General features: G+C 42.8%; 1 protein-coding gene across 3 annotated transcripts in view; it reads left to right on the top strand.

The window, feature by feature from the left end:
- The window catches only part of PRR11 (proline rich 11), a 309,219-nt gene extending 294,170 nt beyond the window's left edge, over positions 1–15,049 (top strand). For 2 of the 3 annotated variants that reach the window (XM_078679847.1, XM_078679846.1), the window contains exon 10: positions 13,366–15,049. In XM_078679847.1, the coding sequence (XP_078535973.1) occupies positions 13,366–13,437 (72 nt within the window). In that variant the 3' untranslated portion in view covers positions 13,438–15,049. The remainder of the gene's footprint in view (positions 1–13,365) is intronic. The other variant, XM_078679848.1, reaches the window with a different exon arrangement.
- Positions 15,050–15,729: the final 680 nt, after the last annotated feature.

Below are 15,729 nucleotides of genomic sequence, written 5' to 3'. Positions count from 1 at the left end.
TTCGGCCTTTACTAATGTAAGCCAAGGGATTAATAATCTGTTGTCTAAAGAGAGGCAATATCTTATTATCTCCTTAGTTAGGGCTGCTTCAGAATTTTGTCAAATAGAAAGCTATAACAGAAGTGGCTGAGCCCTGATTAAATCTGCTCTGTAAGGGATACCCAGTTCCTTATGACCGATGAAGTGTGAGGCTGGAATGGGGACAGATAAAAGTGATCTGCAAAACCTTTTTTCTGCGCACTGAATGCCCATGCAATTTGAAGTTCCCCATATCTCTGCCCCACAAATGGCCAAGAGTATGCATTGTGAGTTATATATTTTCAGCATACGAATGAGAGAGCCTCCCCTCAGGTTGTGGGAGACTAGGTAAGATCCATTAGCCGTAAAGAACTTGGTAGTGTGAAGAGCAATGTTGGAAGACCAAGATCCTCTGGCAGAAAAGGTAACTCCCAAATATGGAAAGTTGTTTACACTGCTCAGGCAGTGGTTACCAAGTGCCATATCCCTTAAGGTACCACACGTTTGGCCACATGATATATGTGATTTAGAGAACTTATTCTGCAGATCAAGGGAGGAGATAAAAGCAACAAAAGCGTGCACAAGCTAGCGCAGTGCCCTGGGGTACGAGCCATAAGTACTGCGTCATCAGGATAAAGGAGCAAATTAAGGGGGCTTTCTTTTATAATTGGTTAGTAAGGAGTGGCCCCAATTAAATGGGTGTGTGGCTCATTATTATAAGGAATTTAAAGAGAGGAGCCAGCACACAACCCTGTCTCACTCCCTGATGAATACCAATAGCCCCAGACACCTCATCCTGTGCGTTGATGCGGACCCTGGCCCTCATATCCTTTTGCAAATAAGCAAGAAAATGCACCAAAACTATATCTAACCCTGTACAAGCAAGCAAATGGCACAATCTGTTCCAGTTCACACAGTTCAATGCTGATGAAAGGTCTATAAAGACCAAATATAGCAGGGACTGTTTTGTAACCGTATCTTTTTCTAAAACCTAGTTTAGGTTAAGGCACTGTTCAATGGCCCCCACGTTATGCCTAAACCCATATAGACAGTTTGCACTTGATCAGGACAAAGTACCTTAGATGCGTCAAAAATCGAAAACGATGCGAGGCGCAGGGGAGGTGAGGAGTCGAAAAAGCAGCTGATGTGTTGGTTCCTTACTACTACAGGGGAGGTGATGCGTTGGTTCCTTACTGCTAGGCAGGGGAGGTGGTGTGTAGTTTTTGGGCATAATGCCTCAGTTCCTTACTGAGGTGCGGTGTCAGTGAAGAAATCGGTGCCTAGGGATGATGCATCGAAAGTCAAGTCACACTTTGCCAATTCCACAACTTTGAAGCTGGCGCTACATTGGAGTCGGCGATGCGTCACAGGCGTTAGTGATGCAGTGCTTGAGGCTCACGCAGCAGCAGTTCTTTGGATGCGCTGCGAAAAAAGCTAGGCCTGCGTTGTAAGCCACAGTTGTTGCGTCAAGTGGGTACCATGCTCGGGTGTAGTCAGCGGCGCTGCATCGAGTTTTGGCGATGATGCGCCCATTCCAAACAATGCTTGGAGTCGAAGTGTGGATTTTCTTCTTTGTATCACCAGAACTCATTCCAAGGGCCCAGGAACTGGATTTGGCACCACTTGGCAGAGTAGAACTCACAGATTCCAGGTGATAGCAGGTGAACTCTTTGATGGCCCTGAGACTTTTTAACAGGAGGCAAGCTCAACTCAAGCCCTTGGAGAACCTTGGTAGCAGGATGTAGAAACCAAAGTCAAGTCCTTTCACTCCCAGGACAGAAGCAGCAAGCAGCCGACCAACACAGTAAAGCGGCAGTACCTCCTGACAGCATTCCAGCTCTTCTTGGCAGAACATCCTCAACCTAGAAGTGTTCTGAGTATATGATGTTTAAGGTCCAGTACTTATACCAATTTCAGCGTTTGAAGTAGGTAGACTTCAAAGAGACATCTTTGTAGTGCACAAACCCCTGCCTTTCCCTGCACTGGCTCCAGACACACTACAGGGGGTGGAGACTTCTCTATGTGAGGTCAGACAGCCCTATTCAGGTGTCCGTGTCAGCTCCTTCCACCGCTCTAGCTCAGGAAGCCCATCAGCCTGGTGATGGGCCAACAGGATATACTGGGCACACCTCGGCTCCCTTTGTGTGACTGTTTAAAGTGAATGCACAAACAGCCCAACTGTCAACCTAACCCAGACGTGTATTCAGAGGCATAGAATGGTTAAAGTAAGAAAATGCCAACTTTAAAAAAGTTTAGTGAACACGGAAGGCTTGGATCTGTGGAGTATCTGGACTAGACCACTCTTAAATTTGACTAACAAACACAGTGTCAAGATAGGTCATTTTTTAATTATTCATACTAGACTTCAGTGCTTTGTTATAAACGTTGACATTTTTTTTTTAAATGGCATTTTCAGACCCGCAATTAAAAAACCAACTTTAGTAAAAGATGTATTTTTAAATTGTGAGTTCAGAGACACCAAACTCCAATTTTCTATCAGCTCCCAATTGGAAGATACACTCATGCAATGTTACAAGGCATCTCCAATGCTAACCTATGGGAGCGATAGGCCTTGCTTTAGTGAAAAACGAATGTAGTAGTTGTTCACTACCAGGACATTTAAAGCACAACAATACATGTCCTACCTCTTAAATGCACTGCACCCTGCCTATGGGGCTACCCTGGGCCTACAGTAGGAGTGCCTTATATGTAATAAAAGGAAAGGTTTGGGCCTGGCAAGTAGGTGAATTTGCCAGGTCAAAATGACAGTTTAAAACTGCATACACAAACACTGAAGTGGCAGGTCTAAGACATGTTTGCAAGGCTACTCGTGTGATGGCACAATCAGTGCTGCAGGCCCACCAGTAGCATTTGATTTACAGGCCCTGGGCACACCTGGTGCACTATACTAGGGACTTACCAGTAAATCAAATAGGCCAATCATGGAGAAGCCAATTACCATTACATTTTGGGAAGAGAGCGTGTGCACTTTAGCGCTGGTCAGCAGTGGTAAAGTGCCCAATGCCCTAAAGCTAACAAATAGAGGGTTAGAAAAACAGGAGGAAGAAGGTACTACTTTTTGCAGGTTTATCCCCAAACACTTCAAGTCCAAGAAGAATTAAAGAAAGAACTGAGAGTTCTGAATGATTAGTCCCTGCTGTACTAGCACCTGGGAGTAGTGGGTCCCTCAGGATGTGCATCAATCTTAATATGTACACAAGGGTGGACAAACACCACCTAATTTATTATCCTTGAAATGGTGGCCCTGCTCAAAAGTGCAGTGAGATTTTTCAATTTCAATATGTTATCTGGGTACCATCAAATAATGTTGTACAAAACCTCACAGCACATGACTTCCTACATAACACCGGAAGGGCCCATTTTGACTGAAAAGAATGCCATTGTGTCAATCCTTTGCCTCACCTGCCATTAAATGAGCGATGGGTGTCCTGTTGAATGGTCACATATTTTTAAAATGTGTTGATGTTTGCAGAGAATGAGAATGTTCTTCATCAGAGATTGGACAGAAACTTAAGCATTATGAAGGGAAAATTAAGAAAATTGATGGCATAGAATATTGAATTTGGAGTGAGGGTCATGGACTGTTCACTTTGTAACCTGCCAAAAGATGGAATAACTCCAAAAGAGAGTTTAGTTTGCACAGTCAAGGATCCTCCAAGTCCACAGAACACGATCCAATTAATTATCCCCGGGTCTGTTCTGGGTTTATTTTGCAGTTTGATGAAAGACTCAACACTTGGAAGTTGTAATTTAAAAGAACAAGAAGGTGTGTGGTGAAGGAATATGCCCACTGTATTTAGTGAATATCGTATGATATTGGTAGTGTAGTGCTATTAACGCCATGCATAATAGTCACCACTGTCTGTGCTTATGGCAAAGGAGTGGCCCTCATGTAGAGAAGGGATCTAAGAGATAAGGTGGTGGCTTTTCCTCCCTGGTCTTGAAGGGTGCAGCGACAATATATTATGCCTTCGAAAGTGAAGCACTGCTATATCAGTGGGACAATCCAGTTTTAATCCTTATTTGTGAGGGAAGGTGTTTGTTATATGAACTGACAACAGTTGAATTGATCACCAGCAAGGGTATCAGCAGAGCGACTCCACACATTGCCAAGGGGCAATATTGGTTGCATGATTATACATACAAAATGGAGTATTTGCCATGTGTGTGTAATACTACTTCAGATTTGTTACCCCAGGACATTTAAGTACAAAACCTGTTGAGGTGGTTGAAGGGGAAACTTGGGGGGGGGGGGGGGGGGGGGGGGGATTTGAATGGCAGATGTGTTGGTTTTAGCGTAGTCTCTAGTAAAGTGATTTTAAAGTAATTGTGTGAAACATACAGAGAGTGAAGTAAGGAACCTTGAGCATTGTATCACTTGTAGAATGTTAAGCAATGAATGTTAGCCGGAACTGTAGGTTTGGCAGTTGCTGCTAATCCATGTCCTACCGATTTCCCACAGATCCATTTAACTTCAGATATTCTCCATGGACCTAAAGCCTTTCAGGACTTAAGGAAATTCCCTTTAACTAAAACAGTATTTTACACAATGGACTTTGAAAAGCCATAAGCTAATTGAGATAAAACTATACATTACCTTCTCAGTCCCTATGCCAAAACAGTATACCTTCCTACTGCTACTTTTTATGCCCATTATATCTGATAGAGACTTCTAGCCACAGTATCCTTACTGTAGAATTATCTACGGGTGTCAGACTGGATGAGGATATTTTTGTCAGCAGTACCCCTGCACGATGTTAGGCAGCGTAGTTGGGCTCTGCGTGGTGTCGTACACACCAGAAGTGATATGCGCAGTGCCTATATAGGCACCACCCCAGCACACTTACGTCAGTTCTTTTCTTTCCATGCCAGTCAGCGCAGATCTGGAGTAAGCTACCCACAGTCAATTTTGAACTGACGTTTTTTATACTTTTTGTCGAAATCTGTTTAATATTTTTCTCCTGGTGTGGCAGAATGTCCACTAGGAAGGCCAGCTTCATTCGGCAGATGTCAGTGACAAACCTGCATCTTGTTTGCTTCTGGTGCCTCGATCTGTGTCGACTGCTGTGCCATACACTGTAAGGCCTTGAGGGTGTGCTCCCTTAAGCTCCTTGCAACCCGAGGTTCAATGCTGTGATGGTCTCGATCCAGGTCAAGAGGAAGGGCCTGAGATTGGTTGCAGAGCCCAAGATCCTTTCCAGACTCCAAGACTTCGGGTAAGTCCCACAAGCGCAAGAAGAGTAAGAAGTCGAAGAGGTCTTTGACTTCGCCTCCTCTGTTGAAGTCATCAGATGAGATTTGGGAATGTAGACAATAAAGGCCTTGCTCTGCAGTTTAGCCTGCGCCTATACCCACCTGGTGCCTCCCAGAGTTTCCAGGAGGCGGAGCGTCCCGTGCCAACTCCGTGAGATGTATGAGACCCTGCACCTCCTATTTGGATGGCCATGGTGGGACTTCAGGCCCCGCTAGTTCGGGAGGGGCCCCCACTGGTTCGCCACTGGTTCCAGTTGGGCTCTTTCGATCCATGGATGGAATCAGACTTGTGCCGGTCATACCACATCGACCTACTGCGGCGCCAGTCCCGATGCAGACAGTCCGGCAGCGCCGTCCCCATTCTCATCCCCCTGCTCCAACACAGACCTGGAAGTGCTTTGTCCGACTCTGGTGCCGACTGGAACCATGCCATCCTGGCCAGAGCACGAAACCTATTATCATAGGTTGGGACTAGGGGAGGATTGAGAGGGGTGCTGGACCCTGAAGAATACCAGCCCCTAGACCTCAACATGGACTAGTGAGAAGAATTGGCTGACACCAGCAAACTGGACATCTCTTCAGATGCTGGCATGCTCTCTCCCACTACTGTAGCTACTGAGGAGGGGGTCTTCTTTTGCTAGGGTGGTGAGAATGGTTGCTGAGGTCCGGGACCTTAGCCTTCCCTAAGTGGTAGTCAAGACTAACGTCTTGACGGAGTTGCTTCAGCTGGGAGTGTCCCTCAGAACTGTTTCTCCTATTTAATGAAGCCCTAACAGACGTCATGCTGGGAACTTGGTCTAAACCCTGCACAGGGGCTCCTGTAAATAGGAAGATTGCCCGTATTTGCTCGTAAGTACTTGACCTTTTATGTTACTTTTAAGCAGACTCCAAGGCATCTGTCAGTTTAATAAATATGTTGTCACTTGCAAAATCATTTTATGTTTGCCTTTTCTGATAGCCAAGTCCTGCACATTTGAATCTTTATTATTTTTTTTTTTTACAGAAGCTGAATCTTTGTAGCTTTTCATCTCTAAGATAGTCTGGAAAAAGCCTATCTCATAGTTTTAAAAATACAGTTTTTTGACCAAGTCCATCACAAACGGTGATACATTTCACAAGCTTGGCCCTGAGAGCAGCAACTGGCACCAAAGAGTTATATGATGTGCCTCATATTGGTAGCTCTTTTCTCGCTGCAGTTTTGGGGGCCATAAAGTGCTATCGGATGGATCTGGTGTCACAACTGAGTCTGGTCACCAAATCAATAAAATCTATAAATCTGAACTACATTAGGCTCAACAATAAAGACAAAGAGTAATTTCATGTTCAAACCATGAAGGTTATTTCAGGATTTATGGTTTGCAAAAATCAGATTAGTATCAATTATTGATCATACAAAATGCGAATGCTTAGACTAATATGCAATTCAAATTAAATCATAATCTTAAAAATCAAAGAACGCCTTAAAAGGAAAAGAAAAAAGAAAGTCCTTTCTCTGAAAAGGTTCTCTAAAACTCCAACTCTGTTCTGCTCTATTGTTAAAACATCTGAACTCAACTGCTACTAAAAACACACCAACTCAAACATTTTTCACACCTACGAGCAGTTCTCATAAGACTTTCTAAACAGGTTTAAGCAAGATGATACAAATATGTGTTTGTTTGGTTCTTAAGATTTCACACAGTACAGCTTCTGTCTGCGTCTTGTAAACTTACACCATCTGTAATAGGATGAGATACGCGTACCAAGCTGCACACTGCAGGTGTCTCCTTGATTATCACAAAGAAATTCAAACATTTCTTCATATGAGAAAGAAGGAAAAAGAAATCTTGTTCGTTAAGTAGAACTACAGCTTCTCTAGAAACAAAATGTACATGTGTCACAAAGCAAAGATGGCAACAAGTCGGCTATTTTAAAAGGTAGGCCTAAATTAGCCATTTTAAAATGTAGGCCTACACTAACCATAGTCAGTGAATGTGCTCAAACATTTCTCTCCCCAAATAACATTTGCATGTCTATGTCAATATCGGGTAAATGCAAAACACTTTAATATAAAGAAAAACGTTTCCAATATTAATATGCTCCCCTGCCTCCCTCCTCTAGTCTTTCCAGTTAGTCATCGTTAATAGCAGGTCCTGCACATATGTCACTGCGTCAGATCTCACACTTACTTCTCCAACTTCTTTTAGAGATAGGATGTTTCCAAGCACGTAGTCTACACATCAATAACTATTGTCATTCTGTGACAATCTTGCTCTTTTCAATCAAACTATATTTCCTCTTGCACAGTTTGGGTACTCTGTGTTTTGTTTGATTTGATTGACGAAAAGGTGGCATTTGCAACAGGCTCTCTGATGTTTTGTTTTTGTTATTACACATGCTTATGTAGCCTATCCTGGTTTTCCTCACGTGGGATCCCTGCAAAATCTAGAACTAAAGACCATGAGATGAAACCAAACTATGAAATTGAAAGTTGATGCTCAGACTTTGATGTAGTGCTTCTCAGTATTTTCATCTAGTTCCCGTCTTGCAAAAAAGGGAAAAGACTCCGTAACTTGCTGCAGAATTAAATGAATGCCCTAAATGAGTCTAACCTAAAAATATATGGCTTTACAGCAGGAGGAAAATATTAATGTTCAAAACAAATAGCTTAATTCTGAACAAAGTTAGAACGCAAAGACGAACTACCACTTGTTTATTTCTTGATGATAACATCCTACACCCTAAACTCTAAGGCTAACAGTGAATGGGAACAAGTCCCATTATGCTGCACCTTGATTGCTTCCGTCATGACCGTATCATCAGGAAAAAGGAACCCGAGTAGTTGTACAGTAAAACTTATGTATTTACGTGTTGGAAACATACGCTGGAGTTTTTGTGGAAATTAGTTGAATGGTAAAGCCACATGATTAAGACAAAATGTAAAATATAAAGGTTCTGTATTTGCTATGAGTGCTACTAAAGAAAAGGCGCATCTTGTTATGAGTGTCACTAAAGATGAGGTTCATCAGGGGTGAAACCAGACCAGCTACAGATGATAGTGGAAAGCAAAAATAAAAAAAGTGAAAGGAAAGAAAAAGGAAACGCATAATACTAACCTAAGCAGGACACTGCTTAATAAAAATAGTTCGACTACTTCACCCCTTCACTCTCTCATTATACAGTGGGGATCCAAGCACGGCTTATCAAGATGAGTGAATATGATCCAGAATAGTTGATTGATCGCTTCCAATTAAACTATCAATCAAGGGCAAAGAGTGCTCACTGTGTCTCTAATCGTCCAGAGTGAACCACTGGGTCAGCTAGAACAGACTTCTTGGACTGGGCTCTCTCTGCTCACGCTTGCACAGACATGCTACACATTGTAGAGAGCATCCTCACACTCTTCATGCAGTCTGCAGTGAACTCCTTGCAGTGGTCTCCTCGTTACTCAAAAAACAAATCATTTCCACAAAACTCTTGACTGGTTCCTTGCAGGTTTCCCATCAGGCTTGACCAACCACACCATCCAGACCCTTAACTACTTCACTATAATTTTGCTCCTTCGTTACCTTTATCACACCTCCACCCACCTGCGGAAGGCTTTCTCAATTTCTGGCTCCGATTCACTTTAACTCAAAACAACAAGGAATAGCAGCAGCCCCAAGTACAGAGAGCCAGGGTGGCCTGTTAGCAGTATTCAGTAATAAGTAAATAACCCATAAAACAATCACACATCAAAAACAATAAATAAGCACAGTGAAATACATAAACAAATCCTAAAATTTGAGGAGAATACCTGTTTGTCAATGCTTTTTATCTAATATACCCGTGTCACCTGTTGCACTTGTTGTAAAAATATAGCCAAAAATTGGAAAACTGTTTAAAACCTTTTTAAAATTGCCCTTTGTTTTACGAGGTGTTATTCTTACCTGCACATTAAAATTGAACTCAGACACCCCACTGCTTTAGTGGGAACAGAGTAGCAGGCGTCTTTCGCGAGCACCATCTTGGGTGAGGGAATTGGGCCCAGCCGCACTTCAGGGGCTGTGCTATAGCGGTCAGGCACCTACTTGCCTACTTAAGAACTGGCAATGCAAGCGTGCAGCAGGCGCACCGGAGGCGCGCCAGAGGCAAGCCCGTCTGCGCCCGGCCGCGCACAGCGCCAGCCATGCTGCCCGCCGCAGCCCTCACCAGGATAGAATTGAATACACCAGTGAACAACTACTTACTATAGGTAAGAGGGATGGGGCTCCCCCCCACCCACTGGTGTGGACCAATGTAAGAATACACTCAAGTGTGGTTTGATCACTTGCAGATCTTTGAACAAACATTACCACGAGGTCTCCACCCTGTTAGAAATTATGAAGCTGGATGCCCTCTTTCTAACAGAAACTTGGACCACCTCAGATTCATTGGTGCACTAGGGTCTTGCCTGCCCCGCTGCCTATAAAATATTTCATAAGCCGCGGACCTTGGGAAGAGGAGGGGGTTTGGGGTAATCTTTAAGGAAGAATGGGACTTTGCACCACTACAGATAGATGAGGTTGCAGGGATCGAAAGACTGGGTTTCTCACTCCAGGAAACTAAAGGTAGAATACTCACAGGTATACTTTGTTATAGACCCCCGGGGGCGGATAACCCAGTACCAGGCCCTGCTCAACTCTATTATCAATCTGAGTTTAACTCATGCACGCATGTTGGTACTGGGAGACTTTAACCTATGGGATAACGGAAGCCTAGATAACCATCTAAGGGACTTAAGGCATACCTGTGAGAATCTCAGGCTCCACCAAATGGTAATGCAACCATCTCATACAGGAGGACATACTCTGGACCTCCTGTTTGCGAATCAGGCAGAGACGGAACTGGGTGATATTGTTCCTCAAAGCTGGACTGACCACTTCCTGATTCACTTTTTAATTAAGCTGCCCAGCTCAGTGGATACAAACAACCAGCCATCGATCTTCATGAAGGGTAGAGAATGGAACAAGGTGGTAAAAAAAATTGGGCCCAAATGCCTTTTCAGGATCAGCTGTCATTCTCCTCCTCCTCCTCGGGAGAGGAAAACTATCAGACATAATGTAAGGCGGTGGGGGAAACTCTTGATGTAGTGGCCCCAGTAAGACGCTTAAAACTTAGGATAAAAGTCTCCCTGGTATAATGTCGAACTGAAGCAGCTGCGGGAAGCATGTAAAAGAGCAGAGAGAAAATGGAGGAGGGCCTACTGGGACTCTGATAAAGAAGCGCTGAAACGGGCTCAGATCCAAAATAAGGAAATGATTGCTAGGGCCAAAGCAGAATATTATGCTGAAGCCATTCTTCAAGCCCCCAATAGCACCAAAGCCCTCTTTAAGGTCGTTAGGGAGCTTTCAAGCCCAGCCTCTGCAAGTAATAAGGTAGTGGCATCACAGGAACTCTGTGGTGTCCTTTTTTAGGGACAAAATAGCCAACATTGTCGGTAAACTTCAATCTGATGCTCCAGATGCCTGACATCGTCTCCCAGAGTACCACCTCACTGGACATCTTTCATGCCCCTTCGGAGGACTCATTTAACCAGCTTGCTTTTAGTGTAGCGTCAGGCTCCCCTTTAGACCCACTTCCCCATAAGATCTGGTAGATCCTGGGCAAAGAAACCATCCACGGGCTATGGAAGATTTGCTGTCAGTCACTGGAGGAAGGGGTGGTTCCTGAGATCTGGAAACAAGCAGTTGTAACACCCTTGCTGAAAAAACCATCCCTGGACCCTACTGATCCAGCAAATTTCAGACCCATCTCCCTATTGCCATATCCGGTTAAAATCCTGGACAAGGTTGTCAGAAAAAGTTTGTCATGTTATCTCGAGGACAACTTCTTGCTGGATAGGGATCAATTTGGCTTCCGCCTAGACATGGGACAGAGACGGCGCTGGTAACGGCAACGGATAACCTGCGAATGCGCGCTGACCATGGTAACTCCTCGGTCCTTGTATTACTGGACATGTCAGCCGCATTTGATACGGTGAGCCGGGTCATGCTGGTTGAGAGACTGGAAAGCATGGGGATCAAAGGTCGAGCCTTGCAGTGGTTACGATCATACTTGTCAGGAAGACAACAAGCTGTATCTTTAACACCATTTATCTCTGACATGTCCCCAGTACACCACGGGTGCCACAGGGCTGGGCAATAAGCCCAATTTTGTTTAACATCTATTTACGCCCTCTCTTTCCCCTTATTAAGTCCTTTGGGGTAGACCTGGTCAACTATGTGGACGACACTCAACTGATATTCTCCCTGGAGGGGAAGCAAGTGGTGTCTATGGACACCTTCCAGGAGTGTATGTCTCAAACTGCAAGTTGGCTCAGGAAAAACTCCCTAAAGCTGAACGGAGGAAAGACTGAGGTGGTGTACTGTCCAGCTACCAGAGTGTCCCGACCTCTGCCGATAGAATTTAAACTCACTCCGGAGAATGAAACTTTGGTCCCGGCTAAAGTAGTACGCAATCTGGGAGTTATGGTTGACTAAAATCTCCAAATGGATATACAAGCCGACATAACTGCCAGTGTGTGCCTTTCTCTGCTACGTGTATTGCGTAAGATCCTTCCTCTACTCCCGGAAGGCTCTCGACCGCTCGTAGTGAGAAGTGTAATACTGAGCAGGTTAGATTATTGTTATTCCCTATATCTGGGAGCACCATTATACATTGTGCAGAGGCTACAGAGGGTGCAGGCAGTGGCAGCAAAGCTGACGCTAAACAGACAACGTGGGTCCTTTACGGCACTGGCGTTAAAAGATCTCCCTTGGTTGCCCATTAAGGAGAGAATTTATTTTAAATCTCTCTGCATCGTGTATAGGGCAACACATGGGCAGGGTCCTCTCCCTGTGCAAAAAATGTTTACTTGGTATAATCCAAGTAGGCAGCTCCGATCGTCAAATACCAATCTGGTCACAACCACCAGATTTAAGAAGTCCCAGAAGGGGGGTAGAGCTTTCGGAATACTGGCCTCACATATCTGGAATGGGCTGCCTCTGTACCTTAGGCAGGAAAGTTCATTGACAGGGTTTAGGAAGAGCCTGAAAACCTGGCTCTTTCCAAGGAATACCTATTAGCTTTCCGGACATTGACAATTGAGTTTGCTGTCTTTGATGTTATTCTAACCAAGCGCCAGGATACCCGTAGGGTGGCAGTTTTGCGCTATATAAATTCTTTTTCCATTCCATTCCAAAAGAGATGGCTAAAAATGCTTTTACAAGCTAAATGCATATTGTGCAATAATTGATTGTTACAATCCGGCATCTTAAATCGCATGTGAAATAGCATTTGGAACAGTAATTGATAACTTTGTATATAAAAGAGCCTTGCACATTATATTTGTTTAACAATAATTAATACAATTGTCTATATAAGAGCTGTACACATTGAATACGTTTAATATAATCCATGCTAACAGACCCCAGCCGCATAAAATCCAAAAGAAGTAATTAAAACAACATTCGGATAAACAGCGATTAATTCAGAAACTATAAATGCACAATGGCTTTCTTAATAACCAAACTGCAAACAGATATCTGCTAATGCTAAAAACTAAGGAGGGATTGCCACAGGCATTTTTAGGTGTAGATCTCGTGGTAGCTATAGTGAGTGGTAATACACAAGGAGCCACCATTAGATGCTAGATGTAGAGTTTGGTGGATGGGATACTCTGTCAAAAATGTTGCAGATATCCATTCCGCTGTATTACAAGTGCATTAGAACCTATGTTTGGTACTTGTACACCCAATGAGATATCCGTCCCGTTTTGACGAAGTATCCTGTCCGACTAAGTCGAAATAAAGGCCACAATTTGGTTGTGAGCCCTTGTGTGGGGTTCCGTGGTGTAACTATATATCAATCACAGAAGGTTATTATTTTAGATTGTATTACTCTATACTTTATGCTCTTATTACCCTTTTTTCTTAAACCTATATTGGGACATGTTTTCGGATATATGGATATTTAAAAGCACTATGTGGTTGCCCAGGTTAAGTGTTGATACATATTGCTCGCTAAATATTCTTTGCAAACTGTGACAGAGTTATTATCTGGATTACTATATTTGAATAAACTGTTTCCTTCTAGATGGCTCTTCCCAAGAGCCCGCCTCCAAAGCACTTGCATGCCGACAACAAAAGCTACGAAGATCTCTATTAGAATGGGAGCAGCCTTATTATTGAACCGAGCGAGAGACAACTGGGCTCTGAGCTGATGTCATGGACTCCAGCCACAAATGGGATTTCATCATCTAACCGGAAAAAGTTGTTCGAATTTACACACATTTTACAAGGTGTGAAAATGTGTGGGAAATTGGCAAATCCATTCCACTTGTTGGCATATTTCATAAGGTGTTTTCCCATCAGCACGGAATATAAAGATCGCCATGGTTATCATGACAACTTAATGATGAGATATCACTTGACATGCAGGCACATGGCTAAACTGCATTTTATTTAAATTCAATCACGGTGGTCGGTTTATGCCGTGGCTCGGAGTAGCGTTCTGCAACTGCTTACTATGCTTACCCTTTGAGGAACACTATAGGGTATGGCCTACATGGAAAAGAACGTTAAGCAGTTGTTTTGAGGCATTGCCATGGTTTGAACGTTTAATGCATAAACATGTTAAATACTTGAAACTACTTTCAAAAGTGAATTTTGACATAGAAAAAAATTAAGATTTTATACATTGCTTAACAATGCTCCTCAAATTGTCCCCCACCCCCTAAAGAAAATATTAAGGCATTTTGCACTTTTTAAAGCTTGAGCCTGTTTATTGCGTAATTAAACAGGATTTTATTTTTGTAAACTGCTACATTTATTACTGTTCAGAATATATAGTGGTTGTGTATTACATTGTATGTTTGTTATGCAAATTTGATCAGAGGCCGCCTTTTTTCACCACTTTCATTGCTTGCCCTCTTCATGTATCTCTTAAAGTGGCCACTATATCTTTTCATGAAATCAGAAAATATGCAATTGAGTCACTGTCTTAACTATGTTCTTATATTGTAGTGTGACACATATAGTAATCAGCATATCAGTGGCCACATTAATGTTAATATACCCCTCACCAATTGCTACGTATTTATTCACATCAAAAATAGTGTTCCAACTAAAAACTGATATTGAATAGTACAATTTGTTAGTTATATCTGCTGTTCATCATAAAGTTCAGTATGTGCAATGTTCCAGTCAGCACTATAGTTGTTTCGCCTGGTATGAGCCCTGCCTGGTTTCTAAAGCATGAAGAAATGTTGTCTGGATGAAAGGTGTCAGTCAGCCTCCTGCTCAGCACGCTGGCAAAATCCAAATGCTGCACAGTCTTGAATCGGAGGAACTCTTCGCAGAATATTTGCAATGCCCTGTGTTCTCATTGACGTCATTGTTTGTCCTTTTCTTTACAGTATTTCCGACCATATGAATTCCCAGATTCATGTTATCCTAATATCGTTGTGTTGTCTTTAATCCCTAGTTGTATTCTTTTCATGCTCTAAGTCTGGACAAGAGCTTTGCTGCGCTGAAAACTAAATTTGTACGCAGTGCAATTGTTTGTGAATAACGAACTGTCTCCCTTTTAATATGGTGTACTGTACCATGTTTAAAATATTGTTTTTAGCTTATGATTGCTACCAGTTAGTTACAGATTGTACTTACCTTTACCTTCACTAAAGTTGGAGTACTGCTCTGTATTTAGTCTATTTCTTAATGACTTTGTTATCTATCTCGGGACCTTAATTTGCATTATTAAATCTTCTTTTTTTAAAACACGCTAATGATGATTTGCGATGAGTTGAGACGAATGGAAACAGTACATGTACAAGATAAGTCGTGCCTTTTTTTTTTTTTTTTTTTTTTGTTTTGTAACCAATCAAAAGAATACATGTTAAATATCTCAAAAAGCTTTTCAGGAAATAGATGTTCTATCGCTGTGAGTATCCCTCCCAAATTATGATTTATTCTTGCTTTTCAACTAAATTGCACATTCAAGAATGCTTTTTGCTACTCTTTTTGCAGCAGAACCCAATGGGGAGAAATTGAGAGTGCAGTATCGCTTTGGGCAAAAGTGTAATGGCGACCAGCTGCTAAGTTATGGTTGGCAGTGGTCATTTTTTAACATTTCGATAATAACCCCAAAATAGCTTTATTTCTGAAATACAAAATATAAATGACCCGGAAACACTGAGAGCTTTCTCCTTCACATTCTTCCCATCATGGAAACGGAGTAGGAGAATCTTTGCAGGTTGGCAGGCCTTCCAACATTGTGACTGTTAACCCTGATAACCCTGCAACATCGAGCACCCCGTGGCAGCTTTCCAGTTGCAGAGTCAGTCGAGGCTTCTTTGTTAGAAACCTGGAGGTTTCTGATCTATGTTAAGCAGGAGCTCTCGCTTGCAGGAATTGCTTACATTTCTAAATGGTACAGTTCTGGTTGGCATAGGTATGCACC

The sequence above is a fragment of the Lissotriton helveticus genome, chromosome 3_1, assembly GCF_964261635.1.
Source record: "Lissotriton helveticus chromosome 3_1, aLisHel1.1, whole genome shotgun sequence".
In the NCBI taxonomy this organism is placed as follows: domain Eukaryota; kingdom Metazoa; phylum Chordata; class Amphibia; order Caudata; family Salamandridae; genus Lissotriton; species Lissotriton helveticus.
The sequence above is the reverse complement of the archived record's forward strand: the minus strand, read 5'-3'. Positions and strand labels throughout refer to the sequence as shown.